Genomic DNA, 25,568 nt, shown 5'->3' with positions numbered 1-25,568 from the left:
CAACAACAAAAGTCAGCAGGGCTCAGAGGCCGTGCAGGGCTGACGAAGATTCCTGTCTACAGGATGGGAGGTTCCCACTCCTCTTCCTAGAAGTCCCTTGGTTCTGAGATGCACAAGGCTTATCTTGCCTTTGTCATCAGAAATGGAACCTGAATCAACAGGGGCTGACAGCTGTCTTACCAGCAGGAGGTTACAGAGGGGCAGGACATTCTGAGAGGGTGCACCCTCCTTCTAGGGCTCTCAAGGACAGCAGAACGCAGGAGGGTTGAGGGCTCAGTAGGAGGAAACGGAAGGAAAAAAAACCCACAAGCGTTGCACAATCTCATTAGACTATGTTCTTGGGAAAGGATCTAGAAGGAATGGATTTGTCAGCCATTATGGAGGGCATTGCTATTTACTTTTGGCTGTCTTGGATCTTTATAAAGAATCTGCCTGCAATGCAGGAGACATAGGTTCAATCCCTGGGCTGGGAAGATCCCCTGGAGAAGGGAATGCCAACCTACTCCAGTATTCTTGGCCTGGAAAATCCCATGGACAGAGGAGCTTGGCGGGCTACAGTCCATGGGGTTGCAAAGAGTCGACACGACTGAGCGACTGACACACACATATGGGGGGCATTAGAGGAAGTTTTCTGGAAGAAGTAGCATTGCAACAGGGCCACCAAGAACTTGTGCACTACTGACAGAGAAAGGAACAGTCAGAGGGCACAGCCAAGACTAAGGCAAGGAGACAGGAAAGTGGATCTCTGTTGTACATACCTGTAGCTGAGACTACTTTTGGGGAGTGGCGGCAGAAGAGGGGAGATGTGCACAATTACCAGGCAACCAGAGGCTGCCCACTCCCTGTCCTGTGCTCAGAATTTTCCCACAGGGAAAGTTCAAAGGGAAGGGAGGTCCCAGGCACAAGACCAGCCACAGCCCTGTAACTTCTAGCCTTGTCCCCCACCCAGGGAAGGGAATGGAGACTCATCCTGGGAGTGGGAGAGAGAGAGCAAGGAGATGGGAAACATGTGACCAGGGCCTTGAAAACAATGTGATGAGTCTAGGAAGCACAGGGGACTAGGAGCATCTGACTCAGCCTGGAGGATCTGGTGGGACTTCCAGGAGGAGGTGTTGCTTGAAGAAAAAACCAGAATTATTCCAGAGGATGAGAGAGCGTGATATTAATATTTGCTAAGATTGGGAGGAGAGAGGCCATAGGACTCTTCAGAGAAGCTGAGACTAATTCAGAGTGGTAATCGGAGGCTGGGGTGCCAGCTGGGGCCAGATGGTAAAGGGACTTGGATCATGGAGACAGGGGGTTTGGATTAGTGTGGGAGGAAGGTGAAAGTCAGACTTTCCCAGGTGGCTCAGCGGTAAAGAATCTGCCTACAATGCAGGAGACGCAAGAGGCTCTGGTTTGATCCCTGGCTTGGGAAGACCCCCTGGAGGACGGTCCAGCAATCCACTCCAGTATTACCTGGAAAAGCCCATGGACAGAAGAGATTGGTGAGCTACGGTCCATAGGGTCACGAAGAGTCTGAAGCGACTGAGTTCGCAAGGTGAAAGTCACAAGGTTCAGTCCTAAGGCCAAGACCACTCTGATTTCCATTCTTGCCAAAGACGAGAAGCTCGCTGGTTTGGTGCAAAGCATATCTTGTGCTTTGGTCGCTGATGTTACTTTTGGCTTTGCCTTTTTATTATTAAAAAAACTAAGCATGTACAAAGGTTAAATATGAAAACCGCCTTGCCTTCTACTCAGCTTTATCAAGTACTGACTTCTTTGTGTTTTTGAGATCTTCTTAAAAGTAAATAAATTGTAGCTGATAGTCTCATATTCCCACTCTGGCTTTATTTCTCTCCTTCCTTCCCCAAAAAAGATGCCCTCCGAAACTCTGTGTTTCTCATATTAAATCATATCTGAATCATGTGTGCAATTTAAACAATTTATTGAATTGTTTCATACATCTGAAAACTTTGTCTAAACAGTACCATGTGGGCTACATCCTTCCACAATTTATTTTTGACCTTTCCACATTGCAGTTACAAAATATATCTATTCAATGCTCATTCTTCTTAAAAAACACACACAAAAAAAAACAAGTGCAGAGATAAACAAAGAATGGGATAAAAATTTCTTCTTTTGGTAAGTGAGAATTTCTGGGAACCCACAGAAATGTCTTACTTGTGAATTAACACAACATTATAAAGCAGCTATAGGGCTTCCTCAGTGGCTCAGTGATAAAGAATACACCTGCAATGCAGGAGACTTAAGAGGCTTGGGTTCAGTCCCTGGGTTGGGAAGATCCTCTGCATGAGGGCATGGCAACCCACTACAGCATTCTTGCCTGGAGAATCCCTTGTGGGTCTAAGTCCCAAGCTGATTTACATAGTCAACTTATACCATGGGATGAAGCTGAGACCAGGGAAGTGAGAAATGGAGTATTTCTTGCCATATCAATCACAAGGGTGTCACAGTCATCAGCAATTGGAGCCTTCCAGGGCAACCGGGAAGAGAACAACACCTGTGATCCGACAGCCATTAGACTGCAGCCACTCTCCATTGTGAGCCCCAAGGGAGTGCAAGATGTGAAAACACAGGATTCTGGCTCCAGACAGCTGAGATGCATATGGAAGGAATGATTTTCAATGAGCCTAGACTCTTGCATCTTACCATGCATAGGTAAGCACTAAATTCCTTAACCTGGGATATCTGGTTTTCTTTAATTAACAATAATCTTCTGATGTTTAGACTACTGACCCTTTGTTGCAACACTTCTATATAACCTGGCTCCTCTCCTCACCTCCTTGGAGCAGCTCTTTCAAGGCTACTTGAGATGCTGCCTCCTGGCCTTGAAGTCCTAAAAATTCCCACGGAATAAAACTTAACTCTTAACTTTTAGATTTTGACTAATTTTTAAGTCAACAGAAGGTAGAGATGGATGAGAATGGGGTCAGAAACAGCATCTCTGATCTGCCGAGGACCACTGTAAAAAAGAACTTACAGTGAGCCACACCAATTAATCACTCACTCATTCTTTCACTCCTGTTTCTGCTGTTATTATGTTACTGCTGTTCAGTTGCTCAGCTGTGTCCAACTCTTGAGACCCCATGAACTGCAGCACACCAGGCTTCCTGTCCTTCACCATCTCCCAGAGCTTTCTTAAACTCATGTCCATTGAGTCAGTGATTCCATCCAACCATCTTGTCCTCTGTCATCCCCTTCTCCTGTCTTCAATCTTTCCCAGCATCAGGGTCTTTTCTAATGAAAAGAAAGGCTTCTGCACCCATGGGCCCCACAGGGTCCTGCTCAGTTTCAGTCCTGAACATGGAGATGATTTAAAAATACCTGCTTTATCTTGAGAAAGAAAAACAGAGGTGGGACAATCAGGCTTCCTGAGCTTCAGGCTATATTACAAAGCTACAGTAATCAAAACAGTATGGTACTGGCACAAAAATAGAAATATAGATCAATGGAACATAATAGAAAGTCCAGAGATAAACCCATGCACCTATGGTCACCTAATCTATGACAAAGGAGATAAGAATATACAATGGAGAAAAGACAGTCTCTTCAATAAATGATGCTGAGAAAACTGGACAGCTACACGTAAAAAAATGAAACTAGAACACTCCCTAACACCATATGCAAAAGTAAACTCAAAATAAATTGAAGACCTAAATGCAAGATGGGACATTATAAAACTCTTAGAGAAAAACATAGGCAGAACACTCTGACATAAATTGCAGCAAGGTGTTATTGATATACTTTCTGGAGTGATGAAAATAAAAGCAAAAATAAAAAATGAGACCTAATTAAGCTTAAAAGCTTTGCACAGCACAGGAAACAGTAAACAAAATAAAAAGTAAGCCCTGGGAATGGGAGAAAATATTTGAAAAAGAAGCAACAGACATGAGATTAATCTCCAAAATATAATAATAGCTCAGGCAGCTCAATATTAAAAAAAAAAAAAAAACTCAATCAAAAAATAGCAAGGAACTTCCCTCATGGCACAGTGGATAAAGAGTTAACCTACCAATACAGAGAACACAAGTTCAATCCCTGGTCCAGGAAGATCCCATATGTCATGGGACAGCTAAGCCCATGCACTGCTACTACCAAGCCTGCACTCTGGAGCCCACGCTCCTCAACAATGAGAAGCCACCACAACAAGAAGCCTGGGCACTGCGAGAGTAGTGCCCACTCACCGCAGCTAGAGAAAGCCCAAGTGCAGCAAAGAAGACCCAGCACAGCCAAAAATTAAAAACTTAAATAAAAATAAACTAATCAAAATTTTGAATTAAAAAAAAAAAAGATAGTTAAGAAAGATCTACTGTACAGCACAGGGAACTCTATTCAGAAGTATGTAATGACCTATATGGGAAAAGAATCTTAAAAATAGTGGACGTATGTATATGTATAACTGATTCACTTTGCTATACACCCGAAACTAACACAACATTGTAAATCAACAATATTCCAAAACATTTTTAAAAAATTCAGGTCTCCCCACCTATTTCTCCTACAAACAGAATAAACAAAAACAAAATCCATTAAATCAAGTCAATTTTGCTGCATTGGCATAAGTGGGCACCATCGAGCTGCCCGTCTGAAGAAAAGGACAAAAGTAAATTCAGAGAGAGTAACTGGAGGCACCTCAAGAAAAAGGAAGGAAAAGAAAAAGATTTCTGACAGAGTTAAGGCCTATATTGATATCCAGAAAGTTCTCAAATAGTATCTAATCAGATCGAGTAACAACCTGATTTGTTCTTGTAGACATTATATATGTGTTAGTGTGTGTGTGTGTGTGTGTGTGTGTGTGTTTAATTCGACTTTCTAAAATTTGGTTTTATGATGTCTATTGGGCTTCCTTGGTGACTCAGATGGTAAAGAATCCACTTGCAATGCGGGAGACCTGGGTTCGATCCCTGGGTTGGGAAGATCCCTTGGAGAAGGCCATGGCTACCCACTCCAGTATTCTTGCCTGGAGAATCCCCATGGATAGAGGAGCCTGGCAGGCTTCAGTCCTTGGCATCACAGAGAATCAGACATGACTGAGCAACTAAGCACAGCACAGAATGAAAATACAGACAAAATTAACAAAGGAAAAAATTCCTCTGACATGGAATCAGGAAGTAGAAGAAAACTGTAAGTCAACACTCCAAAGAGAACCAAATGTAATCCAACAAACATTTCAGGATATGAAAAATCACTATACATAAAAAATGAAAAACTAGGGATTTCCCTGGTGGTCCTGTGTTTAAGACTTCACCTGACCAGGAATGAAACCCTGTCGGGTAACTGAGATCCCAACAGGGATCTGGCAGCAGAATGCAGCCAGATTTTTTTTTTAATTCAAAAGCTAAAGAGCCAAGTACTGATGTGATGAAGAGATATTTGAATCAACTAGGGAAAGAAATGGCAGAAAAAGACAAACTTATTTCAGAAATGCAGACTAAATAAGGTACCCAAGAGAGAATAAACTCAAATGAAAGTATAATAAAAAGACATTGGAAACAGCCACTATGGAGAACAGTGTGGAGATTCCTTAAAAAACTGGAAATAGACCTGCTTTATGATCCAGCAATCCCACTGCTGGGCATACACACTGAGGAAACCAGGAGGGAAAGAGACACGTGTACCCCAATGTTCATCGCAGCACTGTTTATAATAGCCAGGACATGGAAGCAACCTAGATGTCCATCAGCAGATGAATGGATAAGAAAGCTGTGGTACATATACACAATGGAGTATTATTCAGCCATTAAAAAGAATACATTTGAATCAGTTCTAATGAGGTGGATGAAACTGGAGCCTATTATACAGAGTGAAGTAAGCCAGAAAGAAAAACACCAATACAGTATACTAACACATATATATGGAATTTAGAAAGATGGTAACAATAACCCTGTGTACGAGACAGCAAAAGAGACACTGATGTATAGAACAGTCTTATGGACTCTGTGAGAGAGGGAGAGGGTGGGAAGATTAGGGAGAATGGCATTGAAACATGTAAAATATCATGTATGAAACGAGTTGCCAGTCCAGGTTCGATGCACGATACTGGATGCTTGGGGCTGGTGCACTGGGACGACCCAGAGGGATGGAATGGGGAGGGAGGAGGGAGGAGGGTACAGGATGGGGAACACATGTATACCTGTGGCGGATTCATTTTGATATTTGGCAAAACTAATACAGTTATGTAAAGTTTAAAAATAAAATAAAATAAAAAAAAGACATTGGAAAAAGACAGAAAAACAACAAAGAGAGTGACAATGACATGAAGAAGAAATAGAAAAGCTTCAGAGGTGGGGAGAAATGAATGGCAATGGAATTTTGGACATTGAAGGAGAAACACACACTTTTGGGGATCCTTGAAGAAACAAAACAAAACAGCAAATATTTAAAGTCATAGGGAATCCCTTGGCAGTCCAGTGATTGGGACTCCACACTTCCCCTAGAGGGACCATAGATTCAATCCCTGGTGGGGGATCTAGGACCGTGCATGCCACACAGGCAAAAACAAAAATTAATCAATTTTTAAAAGGTAACATATGGGACTTCCCTGGTATGCCAGTGGTTAAGAATTCATTTTGTGATGCAAGGGATGTGGGTTTGATCCCTGGTCAAGGAATTGAGATTCCTCTGCTTTGGAGCAACTCTACCTGGGCACTACAACTACTGAGCCCACAAGCCATAGTTGGAGAGTCCGTGCACTGCGATGAAAGACCCTGCATGATACAACAAAGACCCAACACAGCCAGATGAATAAAGTAAAATCATAATAAAAATTTTTCCTGAAATAGAAAATCACCTGAAATTACACACTGAGAGGGCTGACTAGGTACCTGGGAAAGTAGCCCAGAAAGTCAACTCTGAGGCATATTCCTATGTCTATTTGACATAGGAAAAGCTACTTGATTTTGAAGATTAAGATAAAATTCTTAAGGTCTTCCAAATCAAGAAATTTATGAAGTCATAAGAATTATACTGGTATTAGACTTTTCAAAGCTAATATTCAAAGCAATACAACAATGGAGGAACATTAAAAATTACTCAATGAATGAAAGTATGAACCAAGGATTTGATATCCAGCCCAGCTGTCTTTCAAACATGTACAAGAAATTAAGGAATTTAATCTATGTGTGTGTGTGTATATATATATATGTACACATGCACAAACTTGTGCTTAGTCACTCAGTGGTGTCTGACTCTTTGGGACCCCATGGACTGTAGCTCACCAGTCTCCTCTGTCCATGTGATTCTCTAGGCAAAAATAGTGGCCTGAGTAGCCATACCCTTCTCTAGGGGATCTTCCCTATCTCCTGCAGCTCCTGATTGCAAGTGGATTCATTACCATCTGAGCCACCTGGGAAGCCCCAATCCCAGGTGGCTCAGTGCTAAAGAATCTGCGGACCAATGCAAGAGATGCAGGAAATGCAGTTTCAATTCCTTTATCAGGAAGATCCCCTGGAGGAGGAAATGGCAACCCACTCCAGTATTCCTCCCTAGAAAAATCCCATGGATGGAGGAGCCTAGCGGGCCAAAGTCCATAGGGTTGCAAAGAGCCAGACACACCTGAGCATGCATGAAATGCACAAACAGGAGGGTGGTGGGGAAACACCAGGCAAACTCAATCTGAGGAACAGTGTACAGAAACATTGACCAGCACTCATCAAAAATGACAAGAGCATGAAGGTCAGGATAAGATTAGACCATTACAGATTGGAGGAGACTAAGAAATGACAATTAAATGCGATTTGACATCCTGAGCCAGGAAAAGAACCAAATAAGTTCTGTACTTTGGTTAATAATAGTGTATCAACATGATGTTTCCTGGGTTTGATCATTATACTGTGGTTGGTAAGATATTAACATTGGTGGAATGTGGATGAAGAGTATTTGGGAATTCGTGTTTATTTCCCCAACTTTTCTTCTAAGTTTTAAAATCATTTCACAGTACAAAGTAAAATAAATAACTGCACTCCAGTGCTTATTTCACTCATAAATTTTATCTTAGCATAACGTTTCTATTGAGTTTGTGCCTTTAGTGGTTGCCCACCAGCTGACCCCACACTCAGGTGTGGTTTATTTGGGAGATGAACCTGAGAGGCATGAGTAAGGCAGTGGGGATGTGAGAAATGGAAAAGTGGGAATTAAGTAACAGATAGAAATAAGGTCTTTAATTGACTTATCTGAAAATAGTGAGTTTAGACTGCTTATCCAGTGGGTGTGTGTGCTAAGTCACTTCAGTCATGTTCAACTTTTTGCGAGCTTATGGAATAGCCTGCCAGGCTGCTCTGTCCATGGGATTGGAATGGACTGCCAATGCCCTCCTCCAGGGGATCTTCCCAACCCAAGGATCGAGACTACGTCTTTTGCGTCTCCTACATTGCAGGCGGATTCTTTACCGCTGAGTCACCTGGGAATCCTATGCTTATCCAGTGGGACCAATGTAATCACAGGGTCCTTTAAATGTGGAACAGAAGAAGCAGTGTTTGAGCCACACAAGGTAAGAAAGACTGAGTCATGGCTGGCTCTGCAGATGGAGGGAAGGAGCCCCCAGCAGACAATTGCAGGCAGCCTCTAGAAACTGGAAGAGGCAAGAAAGCAGATTCTCCCCAGGAATATTCAGAAAGGAAGGCAGCCCTACTTGATTTCAAGCCCGCGAGACCCATTTTGGACTTCTGACTTCCAGAACCGTAAGATAACACATTTGTGTTGTCTGAAGCCACTAAGTTTGTGATAATTTGTTGCAGCACCAATAGGAAGCCAATGTGTACTTAGTCACTCAGTCATGTCCGACTCTTTGGGACTCTATGGACTGTAGCCTGCCAGGCTCCTCTGTCCATGGGGATTCTCCAGGCAAGAATACTGGAGTGGGTTGCCATGCCCTCCTCCAGGCAATCTTTCCAACCCAGGGATCAAACCCAGGTCTCCCACATTGCAGGCCAATTCTTTACCATCTGAGCCGCTGGGGAAGCCAAAACACACACCTAGAAATAGTGGGTTTTTTCAGATTCATATGAAGAAAATCATAAAACTTTACTGAAGGACATTTTTAAAGTACCTGAATAGGGGAAGGCAGGTGGGGAAGGGATAGACTGGGAGTTTGGGATTAGCAGATGCAAACTGTTATATACAGAATAGATAAACAACAAGATCCTACTGTATAGCACAGGGTAATATATTCAATATCCTGTAATAAAACCATAATGGAAAAGAATACAAAAAATATATATGCATAAAATCACTTTGCTGTACACCAGAAACTAAGACAACATTGTAAATCAACTACACATTAATAAAATAAATTTTTTAAACTAAAGTACCTGAATAATAATTGGTTCATGAATAAATGAACACATAGCTAGACAGACACATATAAGCATATACATATTGTATATATGCACATTCCCAACCAAAATTACAAACTGATTCAAAACTCTATCTGGGGACTTCCCTGGTGGTCCAGTAGTTGGGAGCCTGCCTGCCAATGCAGGAGACAGGGCTTCAGTTCCTGCTCTGGGAAGATCCCACATGTCGAAGGGCAATTAAGCCCGTTTGCCACAACTTCTGAAGCCTGTGGGCCCTACAGCCCAAGCTCTGCAAAAAGAAGCCACTGCAATGAGAAGCCCGAGTATTGCAATGAAGAGTAGCACCCCCCGATCCCATTCCCCACTTACCACAGCTAGAGAAAGCCTGCATGCAGCAACGAAGATCCAGCACAGCCAAACATAAATAATGTAACTAAATTCAATAAAAACTGTATCTGGGGGACTTCCCTGGCAGTCCAGTGGTTAAGACTCCATGCTTCCAATGCAGAGGGAGGGAAATACAGGTTCCATCCCTGGTCAGGAAACTAAGATCTCACACGCTATGTGGTGCAGTCAAAAAACAAAACAAAACGGTATCAACTACACAAAAAAAGAGAAAAGCATATTGAAAAAAGACAATGTCCTCCGGTGCATCAAACAGATTATCAAACTACAGTGACTCAAACAGTGGCAAAGGAACAAAAATAAGTTCAATGGGACACATAATGCAAGGTATGACTTTATTAGGGGGATATCATGCTGGGACAGAGGGGGGAGCTGAGCCTATCGATAGATGAAGAAAAATGGTCTATAGCTTGTGGAGAGATTGGTCTTAGAGAATCTCAAAGTCTTCTGAATACTAAGGGGATGGGCATTCACCAAAGGGGAAAACAGAAAGGGGTGGGGCCCAAGAGGAACCTCGGAGTGCATGTTCCAGTTGGCTGATCTCTGCTAACCGGGCGGGATCGGGGGCGGGGCGGGGCGAGGTGGGATGGTGGAGGCAGCAGCCCTCAGAGGTCTGGGCAGGGAGCCGAGGGCTTCTCACAGATCCAGGGGTTTTCTGTAACACATCTGCCATCATTCCAGCCATCGTTGTGGAGTTCCACACAGTCCTCATCTCCGTGGTTGTTGGGCTCCCCTTTTTTCCAGAAGCTGTGAATCGCATCAGCTTAATGAGACCCCTACTCCACCCAGTGCCCACCCCCAATTTTGGAGGGGCTGGTCCCTGGACTTTGACAGCAAATTGCCAAGTACCAGCCAGAGGTTGGTGAGGAATTCGGAGGCAGGGTTTTTGCAATGTGGGTTCAAACACCACATCCACCAGAATCAGTTCTGGGAAAGTTAAATGTGGGCTTCCCCGGTGGCTCAGATGGTAAAGACTCTACCTGCCATGTGGGAGACCCAGGTTTCATCCCTGGGGTTGGAAAGATTCCCTGGAGAAGAAAATGGGTACCCATTCCAGTACTCTTGCCTGGAGAATTCCATGGACGGAGGAGCCTGGTGGGCTACAGTCCATGGGGTTGCAAAGAGCCTGACACGATTGAGTGATGACACTAACCCAAAATTAAGTGCAGATTCCTGGGCCTGCACCTAGACGCATAGAATCAGACTCCCACCCAGCTCCTACCCCCTACCCCCGGATGAAGGCAGGACCCTGCATCTTCACCAGGCTTCTCAGGTGATGCTTTCCAGTCCAGAGTCTGAGCACCCTTGGTCGGGAGTTCCTGCCCACCTCTCCTGGGGCATTGTCACTGGGAGGTTACCTGAGTTGGACAGGACTGTCATCCACCCACCGCCAGGAACCCTCACTGTGGTGGTCACTGAGGCCGATCCAGGTGGGTTTATTATTTCTGGGATACCAAAAGTTCAGGAATTTCTGGGGGTGGGTGGGGAGAGGGGTATCAGGAGGAAGATCCTTGAACGCCACACATCCCATGTCTGCCCACATCTTCATGGTCCCCTGCCTCCCACAGAAGTTCTTCTCACAGTCTAGCCTAGAGGCCCTACTCAAGTTGTATGTGTTAACATGTGCATGGAGGCTGTGGATGTGTGTTAATGTAATACACATGTGGATATGACTTGTGTCTCAGTTAACATGCATTGTATATGGCCTCAAGGGCACTCTGAATTCCCTTCCTATCCATACATGGGCTCCTCTCATCCATGCTCTTCTCTCACATGACCTTCCTGAGTCCATTATGATTCCTCTTCCAAGAAGCCTTCCCTGATTGTATCTCACCTCTCATCGCCCTGCCACACCCCCAGCTGCCCATCTCTCAGAGGGCAGAAGAGGGAGGCAGAAGGTTCTTTCTTGACCTGGCAATATGGCCCAGCCTCTCGGGGGACCTTGCCCAGCCCACCTCCTCCTCAGTACTCTCGATGATAACTAGGTGGGCCCCAATAAGCAGACAGGCAGAGACGGCAGATCTCCAGTCACTCTGGGTCCAGGAGAAGAAGTAGCAGCTTCCATCGAAAAACTCCCAATTCTGAGGACAAGGATGGCACAGGCCAGCTGGGGAAGAGGAGTGGAGTTGGGACAGAGAGGTTGCTTGGCTCCTAGGCTCCAGATCTTCGGAACCCAGGGCTAGACCCTTCTCTTCAGCTGTCAGCTCAGTTCCTCAAGAAACCCATGAGGAACATTCCAGCTCTGCTCTGCCCTCCTCAGCCTGGCAGCTGCAGCAGGTGTGGCCCAGCCCCCACCCACCATCCTGTGACTTCCTCTTGACCTTGGTGTGGGTCCCTTACCCAGGGTGGCATTCATCCGGGTCAGGCGCTGTAGGATCTCCTCCAGGTTTGATTGCATCTGCTTCTCTGCAACTTCAGCTGGAGGGAGAGGACGTCAATTATTAAACACCTACTGTGTATGTGGTGCAGAGAGCCCCATGAGAACATCATGCGTGGATGTCAGGTGACCCAGAAAGCCCATCATACAGACGAGAAAACTGAGGCTTAGAGAGTGACTTGCCCGACATCGCCAGCTCACCAGGACCTCTTGCAGGGGTCCGATCCCCTCCCTGATTCCTGCCCTCTCTCCTCCACCCCTGGCAGTGGTGGCTTGTCCACAGCCATACAGCCCCAGAGCCCCCTCCCTACTCAGACTCCGGAACCTGGTGTCCAGCCACTTATCCAGGCTGTTGTTCTCACGGTCTCCCGAATCTCTCTGCAGACACTGGATCCTGGAAACTACAACGGAGCAGAGAAATCCCTCTTTAAGCACTGACCCTGAGCCAAATCTGCTTTCAAGGCCTCCCCACCAGGAGGATGAACCACCTTTCAAATGAGGAAGCAGACTCAGAGAGGGAGAGTTACTGGCACATGGTCACACAGAAGGTGATACAGAGCCCGCACGACCCAGCCCTAGTAGGTCTAGGGACTGTGGAAAAGGGCAAAGCCCATCCCAAAGAGAAAACCCAAAGGGACCGAGGACTCTAAGCCCCTAGATGCTCACTCACCTTGAACCAGAGTGGTCAGCTGGAGCGTGAAGAAGCCCAGTGAGACGAAGAGGAGCAGCAGGAGAAGCAGAGGGCCCCAGGTCAGACACTCTGCAGGACCAGCAGATGGTTGGGGCTTGGGGCCGGGGGCAGACTCTGCCCACACTCCACCCCCTGCCTGCCCCCGTTCCCCCAGCTGCCTGCTCCTGAACCAAGCACTCCTGTACCTGGCAAGCTCCTCAAACTGTGTAGTGGTCGAGGGTGTCTCTCAGCCAGTCTCTGGCCCCCAAATGTCTCCTCCTCTGGACAGAACAGAGCACACGCACTTGAACTTGGAAGTCTGCTGAGCCCTGCTCTCAGAGTTGCAAGCTGGCTGCCAGGCCCCAGCACCATCAGGAGCCTGGGGCCCTGTCATCCCCACTATCACCCCAGACTGGGGGCCCAGCCTCACCAGAGTCATCTGGCTCCTTGTGTTCATACATCTCTGCCATCCTTCTCCCCTTTCTGTTCCTCTTCCCAACACTTCTCTGGACTATGGTTTTTATAACCTCATGTATTTCCCTCTGTAGCCCCTCCTCAGACCTGTTCTTTCTCAACTCACAAAGAATGAGGAACACGATAGGGATAACACTTCCTCTCAGAAAAATCTGGGGAGCCGTGAAGCGGCTGACACAACTAAAGAGAGGTCACTTCGGGCGGGGCAGAGGCTGGGCAGTCAACTTTGCAGCCAGAAGGCACTATTCCAACCCCTGTCCAACTCTGGTACCTTCAGCCTCACGTTTCCAGAGCCCTAGTTCCCTCACCTGGGAAATGGGACAACGGGCCTGCCTAAAGGAAACTGACCCTGAATATTCCCTGGAAGGACTGATGCGGAAGCTGAAGCTCCAACACTCTGGACACCTGATGCGAAGAACCGACTCACTGGGAAAGACCCTGATGCTGGGAAAGACTGAGGGCAGGAAAAGCGGGTGACAGAGGAGGAGATGGTTGCAGGGCATCATTGACTCAGTGGTCATGAGTTTGAGCAAAGTCTGGGAAAGAGTGAAGGACAAGGAAGCCTGGCGTGCTACAGTTCATGGGGTCACAAAGAGTTGGACAGGACTTAGTGACTGGATGATAGCAATCCTGCTTCACATTATAATTATGAGGCTGAATACAGTGCACTAGTAATGGGTATAAACTGCCTGTTCTAATGATGAGTACTCAGTAATAACAGCACTTGAGCATGTGCCAACCATTCTCCTTGGTGTGTGTTCTCCCTCACTGCCCCCAGTAATAAATCCAGACTCGTTAACCACAGCGGTCTAACAGTTCTCACAATAGCCCTATGAGAAAGGTAGTTACTATCCTTCTTTACAGATGAGGAAACCGAGAGGGTAAGGAACTGCCTGAGGTCACACAGCTCAAAAGCAGTGGGGCTGGGAGTTGACCCCTGAATCCCTGCTTAACCACTACACAGGGCAGTTACTTTTTCCCCCTTTGTAACTACTAAATATAATATAGATAGTCACTTTGAAACTTTGTGTATCGAACTTCCAATTTATTTCTATACTGACCCTATCTGATTCAACTGAGTATATACAACTATCCTTTTCCCCTTAATCTTAAAGTGAGTCTTTTGTAGACAGCATATAATGGGATCATCTGTTTGATTCTTTCTGTCAATCTCTACCTTTTAGTTGGAGAATTTAACCCTTTTATATTTAACATAATTACTGATATGGTAGACTTTCTATCTGCCATTTTGCTATTTGTTTTTCATATGTCTTATTTCCCTTTTATTCCTCGGTTCCTTTGTTACTATCTTTTTCATGTTAAATAATTTCTTCTTTTTAAAAAAAATGAATAATAATTGATTTACAGTGTTAACTTTTACGTAAAATGGGAAACTAAAGAATTTATGTGGTTTGCTTCATTGCAGTATTTGCTGTATTGTGCTAGAACCAAAATTCACAGTACCTCCAAGGTATACCTTGTAATATAATATGGCAACTATGGATATCATATTCTACCTCCTTCTGAAGGTTTGTTGCCATTGTGATTTTCCATAGTAGTTGTTTCTTGTTGATTTAATGATTTTTCTGAATTAATTCTGCAAAGTCTCTATTCTCTGTCATGTACGATCACTTAAATCTCTACTTAGCTTGGTGTTTAGCAAGTGATTGAACAAACTTCCTTGAAAATCTGAAACTAAAAGTCTCCCAGTCTTCACCCAGGATCTCTGTATGTTTTGACACACAGTCAACACTCAGTCAGGAAACTTGCAACCCAGCCTTAGCTGCCACTTCCCGCTTTCTTGGAGCCTTGAAGTCAGCCAGAATTAAGAGCTTAGGAACTTGTCAGATCTTTCCTGAGTATGCACACAGCCCTCCACATGCATGTGGCCTTCCAGATTCCCAGGAATATGTTGGAGCTTTTCAAAGCCTCTTATGTTCATGCTCAGTCTCTCAGTCGTGTCCAACTCTGCAATCCCACGGACTATAGCCCACCAGGCTCCTCTGTCTATGGGATTTCCCAGACAAGGATACTAGAGTGAGTTGCCTTTCCTCCTCCAGAGGATTGTCCTGACCCTGGGATTGAACCCTTATATTCTGCATCTCCTGCATTGGCAGGTGAATTCTTTACCACTGAGCCACCTGGAAAGCCCTTTCAAAGTCCCTAGGGACATCTCATTCCTTAACTTTTCTTTTTAAGACTGTTTGGTTAGGTTATTATTTGTCCCAGCTGTTATCCACCACCGCAGGGAGCTGTGATGTTAAAATATTTGACAGACAGCCCCTGGGGAGGGGTTTTTAGCATTGGGCAAGTTCGAGTGAAGTCAATGAAAGATAATCTTTTGGTCTTCCAGGGAACCACTAGATAGATCAGGTAATACTCTTCCTTGGGAACGGGGCTTTTTAAGAGCTCTGACTCCGTTTTTCTTCCTGTACCAGAAATGTGACCTGTTATTTTTTAAGGCTATCTTGTTTTTAAATTTTATTTTATCGAAGAATAGTCAATTTACAATGTTGTGTTAATTTCGGCTGTACAGCGAAGTGGTTCAGTTATTCGCATATATACATTCTTTTTCATGTTCTCTTTCATTATGGTTTGTCACAGGATATTGAATAAGGCTCCCTGTGCTCTACAGTAGGAACTTATTATTTACTCATTCTATATGTAATAGTTTGCATCTGGTAATCCCAAACTCCCAATTCTTCCCACCCACTTGGCAACCACAAATCTATTCTCTATGTCTGTGAGTCTGTAAAGCTATTTCTGTGTTGGAGAGTGGGGAATGGGACTAGGGCGAGTTAAAATTCCACCAAGCTCACTGTTATTTATTGAGATTCAGCCATATTTCTTGTCTAAATACTCCCTGAATTACTGTAAGCTTTTGGTTGATTGCCAGTGTTCTAAAAGTGTTGATTCTGACAAATTCTTCAGTTTTTCCATTGCTTTCATGGAAGGGCAAAATTTTTACTCTGCCATTTTTGCTGACATTTCTTTTTTTTTTTTTTTCTTTCTTTCTGTTTTTTTGATGGTTAAAGTGTCTTTGATTTGGCTAGTGGGAGCCTTTCACTCTGGCTCTGTGTCCATTCAACATGTGCTTATCAGTTTTTTGCTGATCAGACTTTCCTTGCCCAAACCCTGAAATCACCCATTTTCCTAAAGAGACCCGGTTGCTTTTAAGTGGAGAATGACATTCAGAAACCAAGACCTGAGTGTTGAGTGCATCGTTATTATTAGGGTGTCATTGATCCCAGGACCTCTGAGTAGACAGACAAGAAAACAGATACATGCACATTTATTTCTCTATCAGTTAATTCAGTCACTCATTCGTGTCAAACTCTTTTCGACCCCATGGACTGCAGCACGCCAGGCCTCCCTGTCCATCACCAAGTCCCAGAGCCTGCTCAAACTCATGTCCATTGAGTCGGTAATGCCATCCAGCCATCTCATCCTCTGTTGGCCCCTGTTTCCCCTGCCTTCAATCTTTCCCAGCATCAGGGTCTTTTTAAATGAATCAGCTCTTTGCATCACGTCACCAAAGTATTAGAGTTTCAGCTTCAACATCAGTCATTTCAATGAACACTAAGGACTGATCTCCTTTAGGATGGACTGGTTGGATCTCCTTGCAGTCCAAGGGACTCTCAAGAGTCTTCTCCAACACCACAGTTCAAAAGCATCAATTCTTCAGCACTCAGCTTTCCTTATAGTCCAACTCTCACATCCATACATGACCACTGGAAAAACGATAGCCTTGACTAGACAGACCTTTGTTGGCATATTTCTCTCTATATATCACAGAGATGGAAATGACTGAGTGACTAAGCACACACACACACATATGTTGAAAATCATGAGTTCACACCAACACTAAATACAGTAGAGTTCATTTCTAATTTTCCCTCCATTCTTTTTTTTTTTTTTTTTTTTTGGTCACACAGTTTTCAGCATCTCAGTTTCCCAAGCAGAGACTGAACTGGGGCCATGACAGTGAAAGCCTGAAATCCTAACACCTAAGCCACAAGGGAATTCCCACTCCATTCCTCTTTGTAACACTCTTCTCTGATGGTGGGAAACCTGGTTCCCATTATCCTGGATGCATTTATTTACTTATTTCATCAATCCCACCATATGTATAGCCAACCTCATTTTCCCATCACCAATCCTTATACTGTGTAGATGAACTGGGCACTGACCCCCTCTAGCCTGGAAGACAGGCCCTCCTGTTGTTGTCCTTCTTACCTCACTTGGGCTCTGACATCGCATACCACTCATCTCTCCACTAGGATGCTCTCCTCCCCAAGTCGGGACTCCAACACTCTAGTGGCCGCCATTTTGAATGCTTCCTTCTATCATCTAAGAACTGGCTGATTTACCTTGTCCCCAAAACACCTCTCCATCCATGTAAGCCTGTCCATACCCAGAGCTTGTGCCTGCCTGTCCTCTGGTATAGAAGCTGCAACTGCTGTTGGCTCACCTACAAGGAGTTTTTTTATTGTTAATTAAAAAAAAAAAAGTCACACCACATAGCATGTGGGATCCCAGTTCCCTGGCCAGGGGTTGAACCTGTACTCCCTGCAATGGAAGCACAGAGTCTTAACCACTGGACCACCAGGGAAGTCCCTGAAGGGCTCATTTTTATTTCTGAAACCCAGCTCCTCCAGGCTTCCTTGCATTTACCACTCTGACTAGTCCTATTGAAAAGTGTGGGGTCTTCTAGTTATCACTGTAGAAAGGAGGGTCTTTGGGAAATTTCTGCATTCTCACCAGTGGAAATCCTGTCATCACACTTTCAACACTTACTTTGTGCTAAATGCTTTTCAGACACGATCTCCGCAAATCTCCACAACACAGCTACTACTGCCCTCATTTTACCTATGAGCAAACAGATCCAAGGGCTTCCCAGGTGGTGCAGTGGTAGAGAATCCGCCTGTCAATGCAGGAGGTGAAAGAGATGTGGGTTTGATCCCCGGGTTGGGAAGATCCCCTGGAGGAGGAAATGACAACCCACTCCAGTATTCTTGCCTGAGAATCCCATGGACAGAGGAGCCTGGCAGGCTACAGTCATAGGGTTGTAAAGAGTTGGACATGACTGAGCAACTGGGTATACACATACATACAGAGGTTGAAAGGTCATATCAAGTGTCCATGATCCATCAGCTTATAAATGCTGGGGTTTAATCCATGAAAACACATCATTTTCTTTTCTTATATAGGTTTTTATTTATTTATTTATTTTTAGTTTTTGGTCATGGAACCCAGACCCCCTGCATTGGAAGCAGAGTCTTAACCACTGGATCACCAGTGAAATCCCAAGCACTTCATTTCATTCATCGCTGTTTCCGTCAATTCAAACCAGCTCAAAAAATACCCATTGGAGTGTGGAGTGAGAATTTATAGCTTTGCATCTCTTAACTGAGAAGTCTAAGAGAAAGAGGGTTCCAAAGAATTAATGTTTTTGAAATGTGATGTTGGAGAAGACTCTTGAAAGACCCTTGGACAGCAAGGAGATCAAACCAGTCAATCCTAAAGGAAATCAGTCCTGAATACTCACTGGAAGGACTGAAGCTGAAGTTAAAGCTCCAATATTTTGGCCTCCTGATTCAAAGAGCTGACTCATTGGAAAAGGCCCTGATACTGGGAAAGATTGACAGCAGGAGAAGGAGTGGGTGACAGAGGATGAGATGGTTGGATGGCATCACCGACTCAATGGACATGAGTTTGAGTCAACTCCAGGAGATAGTGAAGGACAGGGAAGCCTGGTGTGCTGCAGTCTATGAGGTCACAAAGAGTCGTACACAACTGAGTGACTGAACAACAACAACAAGAAAAAGAGAGAAGAGGACAAGATTCAGGTTCAAAAATTTGAACCTAGCTGTCTCACTCAGAAGGTAACCTTCTAGACCAAAAATTGGCAAATGTTTTCTGAAAAGGACCAAATATTCTGGGTGTCATTTCTGCCACAGTTACTCCACTGTAACCCTGTAAAAACTGGGACAATATGTATCAGTGGCTGGGTGGGGCTGAGTTTCACTAAACTATTTATAAAAACAGCTGGAGCCAGCTGTTCAGAGGAAGGAGACCAACTCTGTTTTATTCATTGCTACATCCCAGTGTTAAGAACACTGACTGGCAAGTAGTGGACAATTCAAAGATGATAATAAATGAATTATCGCTTGTATATTCTTTTTTCCCCTTTATCTCTTTCTCTTTTTAAGTTTTTTTTTGGGGGGGAGGGGCACGCCATGTGGCTTGAAGGATCTTAGCTCCCCAAACAGGAATTGAATGCACGCCCTTAGCAGCAAAAGCACAGATTCCTAACCACTGGTTGTTGTTCAGTTGCTAGGTTGTGTCCGACTCCACCACGCCAGGCTTCCTGTCCTTCACTACCTCCCAGAGTTTGCTCAAACTCATGTCCATTGAGTTGGTGATGCCATCCAGTCGCCCACCCCTCCTCCTGCCCTCAATGTTTCCCAGCATCAGGGTCTTTTCCAACGAGTCAGCTCCTCGCATCAGGTCGCCAAAGTACTGGAGCTTCAGCTTCAGCATTGGTCCTTCCAATGAATATTACCTAACCACTGGACCACCAGGGAAATCCCATTGCTTTTATATTCTTGATGGAAAAGTAGTGATACAACCAGAGTGAGCAGTGCTGGTGGGATGGTTGGACAGAGCATGGGAGATTCAGCTGTGCAACATGTTCAAGGTGTTTTGGAGAGGTTTTTGCTCTTTAAAGAAAGGAGCAGGAATGGGACTCCCATGGGGGTCCAGTAGCTGAGATTGTGCATTCCAATGCAGGGGACACAAGTCCGATCCCTAGCTGGGGAACTAAGATCCCACAGGCTATGGCCAAAAAAAAAGTTTTTTAAACAAGAGAAAGAAATGAATTTTATTGGGCAATTGTTTGGTGCCAAGAGACCTAACTTTTCTCATGACAGACCTATGAGGTGTGTCTGTATCATAGACTGAATGCTTGTGTCCAACATCCCCACCTTGGTATTCCTACTTTGAAACCTAATCCCCAATGAGATGATATTCAGAAGTGGGGTATTTGGGAAGTAATTAGAACAAGAAAGGGATCACCACTCTTCTAAAAGAGACCCCAGGGACTTCCCTGGTGGTCCAGTAGTTAAGATTCCAAACTCCCAAAGCAGAGGACTACGTGGTTCAATCCCTGGTCAGGGAACTAGATTCCACATGTTGCAACCAAAGGTTCACATGTTGCAACTAAGACCCGGCACAGCCAAATAAAAATTTTTTTAATTTTATTTTAAAAGAGAGACACCAGAGAGCTCTCTCCCTGATTCCGCCACCTGAGGACATAACCAGAAGGAGATGGTCTTCCATGGATCCAGAGGCATAGCCTCAGGTTGTGCTGGTGGTAAAGAATTTGCCTGCATTGCAGGAGGTGAAAGAGACATGGTTCAATCCCTGGGTTGGGAAGATCCCCTGGAGGAGGAAATGGCAACCCACTCCAGTATTCTTGCCTGGAGAATCCCATGGGCAGAGGAGCCTGATGGGCTACAGTCCATGGGGTCACAAAGAGTCGGACACAACTGAGCACACACACAGAAAAACAAAATTCTCAGCAGACACCAAATTTCACCACATATTGATCTAATTTATTTTATTTTTTGGCTGCACTGGGTCTTTGAGGCAGCATGTGGGCTCTTTGTTGTATTGGGCAGGCTTTCTCTAACTTAGTTTCCAAGCTCAGGCTTAGTTGCTCCATGGCATGTAGGATCTTAGTTCCCTGACCAGGGATCGAACCCCCTGTCCCTTACATTGAAAGGTGAATTCTTAACCACTGGACTCCCAGGGCAGTCCGCTCACATGTTGATCTTAGATTTCCAGCCTTCAGAACTCTGAGAAATAAATGTTGGTTGCTTGGGCCCTCAGAAGTCTATGGTATTCTGTTATAGCAGTCTGAATGGACTAAGATGATCTGTATCCCCATTTCTCATATGGGGAAAACTGAGGCTCAGGAGTTGAGGAGACACACCACTCCTGGCCTCAGAGCTAGAGACACAGTTTGGAAGGTGGTGGCTTTCTCATATCCAAAGACACATCAGCAGAGTTGGAACACCAGCCTCTCAGAAAGGTGAGACAAGACACTCTATTGGATGGGCTATTCCTATTACATTCATTATAAACCTCTCTGCCTTGTAGGGCTTCCTTGGTGGCTCAGCTGGTAAAGAATCTGCCTGTAATGCACGAGACCCAGGTTCGATCCATGGGTTGGGAAGATCCCCTGGAGAAGGAAATGGCAACCCACTCCAGTATTCTTGCCTGGAAAATCCCATGGACAGAGGAGCTTGAGGGCTGCAGTCCATGGGGTCACAAAGAGTCAGACACAACTGAGCGACTAACACACATTGCCTGGTGTTCAATACTTTGTGATTGGATCCTGAACTGGCCACCCCGTTTTTCTCTCCTGGGGCTGCAGAGGCCTGCTGAAAAACTTTCTGTTCCTCTAGGAAGCCACATTCTCTTTCACTTCCCGACCTCTGCACGTGCTGATGGCCCGGACAGAAAACACCCATTCTCCAATCACCCTGTCCCATCTCCTCTTGAAAAATCAGTCCTTCAGGATGTAACCTTTCCCCTAGAACATGATCTTAAGAAAGCTCTAGAGTATTTTCCAGCATCCTCGAGCCATTCTCCAAGTCTCACCGGACTCCAATGGGATGTCCTGCAGACTGAAGGCAGTTCTGACACCATCCACCTGGAGACCAAATGAGATCTGTTTAAAAAAAAAAAAAGCAACTGCATATATGTTAAAGATCTCGTTGGCTTTATCCAATGATGCATGAATCAGGCAGCATCCAGTTTGGCAGACAGAAAGGAGCTCTGAAGGGCTGTACAAGGCTAGAGGTTTTCTAGGCAGACAGGAGCAGGGTCAAGGAAGTTGTACCTGAAAAAAAGTGGGTGGGTCATTGTAAAGTTACTTTCCAATAGAGGGATGGCAGGGGTCTAACAGATGATTCCTGATCGGCTGGTTTAAGATTTCATTTCTGAAACTGTCATGAAGGCCGAGTTAAGCTTTATTGAGGCTTTCACTGGCTAAGTCAAAGATCTCCCTTGGTATTAATAAATGTCACATTGCACTTGAAAATATGTGGGTTATTTAAAAATATTTTTGACATTGATTTCTGACATAATTCCACAATGATAAAAGAACAGACTCTGTATGGTTTCATACCTTTAGACCACGAAATTTTTGCACCTTGTTTTATGTCCCTAGATATGTTCCAGTGTTTCCTAGTTTATAGTCTATGGGAACTTGAATAGAATTTGTATCCTACTGTTGTGTGAAAATTGTATAAATTTTAATTATGTTGGATTGGTTCATAGTGCTTTTCAGGTCTCCTATATCCTTCTACTTTTTTGTATATTCATTCTATTAATTTTTGAGAGTTTGATATTGAAACTTCAGCTAAAAATCTTAACTTATCTACTTTAAAAATTTGTAATATATGGTGGAACAATTGGAGAAGGAAGTGGCAACCCACTGCAGTATTCTTGCCTGGGAAATCCGATGGACAGAGGAGCCTGGCATGTTACAGTCCATGGAGTTGCAAGAATCGGACACAATTGAGTGACTAAACCACCACCACCAGGCATATGTAACTTTGTTCTATATTTTCCAAGTCTCCTGTAAATATGTTATCACGCCTTCATAATTTAAAAAAATTTTTAAAAAGGAAAGAGAAAGAAAAGACTGAGTTGGGTGTCATGAGACTCACCATAAGTAACTCCACTTTTGGTCTATTGTCTTATTATTTTTTAAAATATTTATTTCTGTGCCTGCATGCTAAGTTGCTAAGTCATATCCGACTCTTTGTGACCCCATAGACTAACCCACCAGGCTCCTCTGTCCATGGGATTCTCCAGGCAAGAATACTGGAGTGGGCTGCCATGCTCTACTCAGGGGATTTTCCCGACCCAAGGATCAAACCCATGTTTCTTATGTCTCCTACACCGGCAGGCAGGTCCACTAGCGCCACCTGGGAAGCTCCAGTTATTTATGCACGTACCTTTATTTTTGGCTGTGTTGGGTCTCAGTTGCGGCAGCGGGCTCAGTAGTTGAGGCCCTCGGGCTTAGTTGCACCCCAAGCATGTGGGATCTTAGTTCCCCGACCAGAGATTGAACTTGTGACCTCTGTATTGGCAGATGGATTCTTAACCACTGGACCACCAGGGAAGTCCAGATATATTTCTTATTCTATCACAAATGCTGTCCTAGGTTCCCTCCAGGCTGGGTCAGGTGCCTCTTCTGGGCAATCCCAACCCCCTTTTCAGGTATCACACAAAAGTTCTCTGCTTTCAGATCTGTGTTTCCCTCCAGATTGTGAGTTCCACAGGAGACTGTGTCCTTGGAATCAAAGCAGGTGTTCGACAAATGTCTAGTAAACAGATGAGATGAGTGAAGAAATGTCTCATTCTATTGCCTATTTCATCTTTACCGCCCAGACATGTGTAACTGCCCAGTCCTCCATTCCCACCCAGAATCTCACCTCTCTCTTCCACTGACAAATCACATCTTTTAATACCACCTCCTCCAGGAAGCCTTCCTTTCCCACCCACTTGGAGCCCCATCCAAAACCAGGTGAAGAGCAGACTCTGTCATCCCTTAGAAGGTCTCATCTGACAGCAGAAAGATTTCCCCAAAGACTTGCCCCAGGTTAGACCCCACCTTCCTCCACAACTCTCAGACGAGTGCCACCTGCTGTTTTAGAGGTGTCATTGAAATAGGGCTCAATGGGCTGGGCTGGCCTTACAGAAACTTGCCAGCACCAGAATTCCAGAACCTCAGCTAACATCGTAGACCAGGAGAAGACCTATTGGGTTTCTCTCCAGGCTGGACAGAGCCACTCAGTGGTCAAGAAGGCTTTGACATAGGTTAACAGAACAGACACCTTCCTGCCTCCTTGACTTCACGTTGGCTGGTCCTTTTGCCTGGCATCCCGCCCTTCCTTCGTCTCTCAATGTCTTACTTGCGCTTTAGAGTGACATCACAGTCCTCCAGTTTGCTCGTTTCCTCATCTTGAGCCTTAGCTCCTCTAAAGCCCCAGGAAGGAAGGCATGCCCCACCACACATTCTGCCCTGCAGTAAAAATGTCCTGAGTCAGCTGTTCCTCCAGCCTCAACAGCTCCACTCCTGGTCATGTGGGTAAACTGTGCCCCACGTCTTGGAACAGGAAGACTTCCGGGAACAGGACCACGCATCTTCCATCTTTGGGGGAAAACCTCTGGGTATCATCACACTTCTTAGAAGAGGACTGTTTTCATTCCTGCCTTCACCCCCTCCCCAAATCACCAGTGACGGTATCTACCTTTCCTTTGAGAAAAACAGCAGACCCATTTTTGTCTTGGTCCCACCTCTGATAGAGGTGGCCACTTCTTCCTTCCTGCCTGAACTCTACTTTCCTGGGACTCCCCTGATAGCCTCACCTGCTGTGTCTCCTTCTTCCTCCTGGGCTGCTCCTGCTCCATCTCCCTTCCTCTTCTTTTGCCTGACCTTGCAACTTGCCTGTCATTGATGAATCTTGGCTATCCAAATCCTCTTCTTCTGTTGGGAGGACAAGAAAGGAAGAATGCCAGGGATGGACTGATTGTCCAGTTTCTCCAGGATTGCGGCCAGCCTGAGGTTGTAGAGGGCAGCAAAGTCAGAGGGAGACACCAGGGCCAGAGCATAGTAAGAAATCACCCAAGATCCAATAGGTCAAAAGTGAAAGCCCAGGGACTTCCTTGAGGGTCCAGACTTCACACTTCCAGCCCAGGGACCTCCCTCCTGGCACTAGTGGTAAAGAATATGTCTGCTAATGCAGGAGACGCAAGAGACGCGAGTACAATCCCTAGGTCAGGAAGGTCCCCTGAAATAATAGGAAATGGCACTCTGCTCCAGTATTCTTGCCTGGAGAATCCCATGGACAGAGGAGCCTGGTGGGCTACAGTCCATGGCATCATAAAGACTGAGGACATGCACACCTGTGCAAACACACACACACATACACACACACACACTTTTCCAGTGCAGGGGGGCATGGGTTTGATCCTTGGTTAGGAAACCAAGATCCCACATTCTGTGTGGTGTCGCAAAAAAAGCAAGAATGCCCAAACTGGTTTTAAACACCAAATGGCCACAAGCTAGGGTATAGGAAGACCCGGGTGAGGCTATAAAACCACCTTATCCTGATGCTGTTTCAGGTACTTGGTCTTTAATCATCTTCCTTTCTAGCGTCTCCTATGATGTTTAGTCTGCTCAGTTTTCAAACCTCTCCTTCTTGGATCCTTTCAGATATCTTGTGTCATTCTATGATCTATTTCCAAATTGTTCTTTGATTTGTTT

General features: G+C 45.0%; 1 protein-coding gene and 1 long non-coding RNA gene across 2 annotated transcripts; both read right to left on the bottom strand.

The window, feature by feature from the left end:
* Positions 1-8,165: 8,165 nt before the first annotated feature.
* On the bottom strand, positions 8,166-9,726 carry LOC123335253. The gene is made up of 2 exons (XR_006553657.2): positions 9,666-9,726; positions 8,166-9,585 (listed from the first exon to the last, which is right to left on the bottom strand). It is a non-coding gene; the product is annotated as an uncharacterized LOC123335253 (long non-coding RNA).
* A 296-nt stretch (positions 9,727-10,022) lies between these two features.
* CD209 (CD209 molecule) lies at positions 10,023-13,334 on the bottom strand. Its single transcript, XM_006046751.4, has 8 exons — positions 13,179-13,334; positions 12,955-13,029; positions 12,749-12,838; positions 12,390-12,479; positions 12,042-12,119; positions 11,657-11,808; positions 11,060-11,172; positions 10,023-10,448 (listed from the first exon to the last, which is right to left on the bottom strand). The coding sequence occupies exons 1-8, from the start codon at positions 13,216-13,218 to the stop codon at positions 10,307-10,309; spliced, it is 780 nt and encodes a 259-aa protein (XP_006046813.1). The 5' UTR covers positions 13,219-13,334; the 3' UTR covers positions 10,023-10,306.
* Between the last annotated feature and the right edge of the window lie 12,234 nt (positions 13,335-25,568).

Source organism: Bubalus bubalis, chromosome 9 (assembly GCF_019923935.1).
Source record: "Bubalus bubalis isolate 160015118507 breed Murrah chromosome 9, NDDB_SH_1, whole genome shotgun sequence".
NCBI lineage: Eukaryota > Metazoa > Chordata > Mammalia > Artiodactyla > Bovidae > Bubalus > Bubalus bubalis.
The sequence above is the reverse complement of the archived record's forward strand: the minus strand, read 5'-3'. Positions and strand labels throughout refer to the sequence as shown.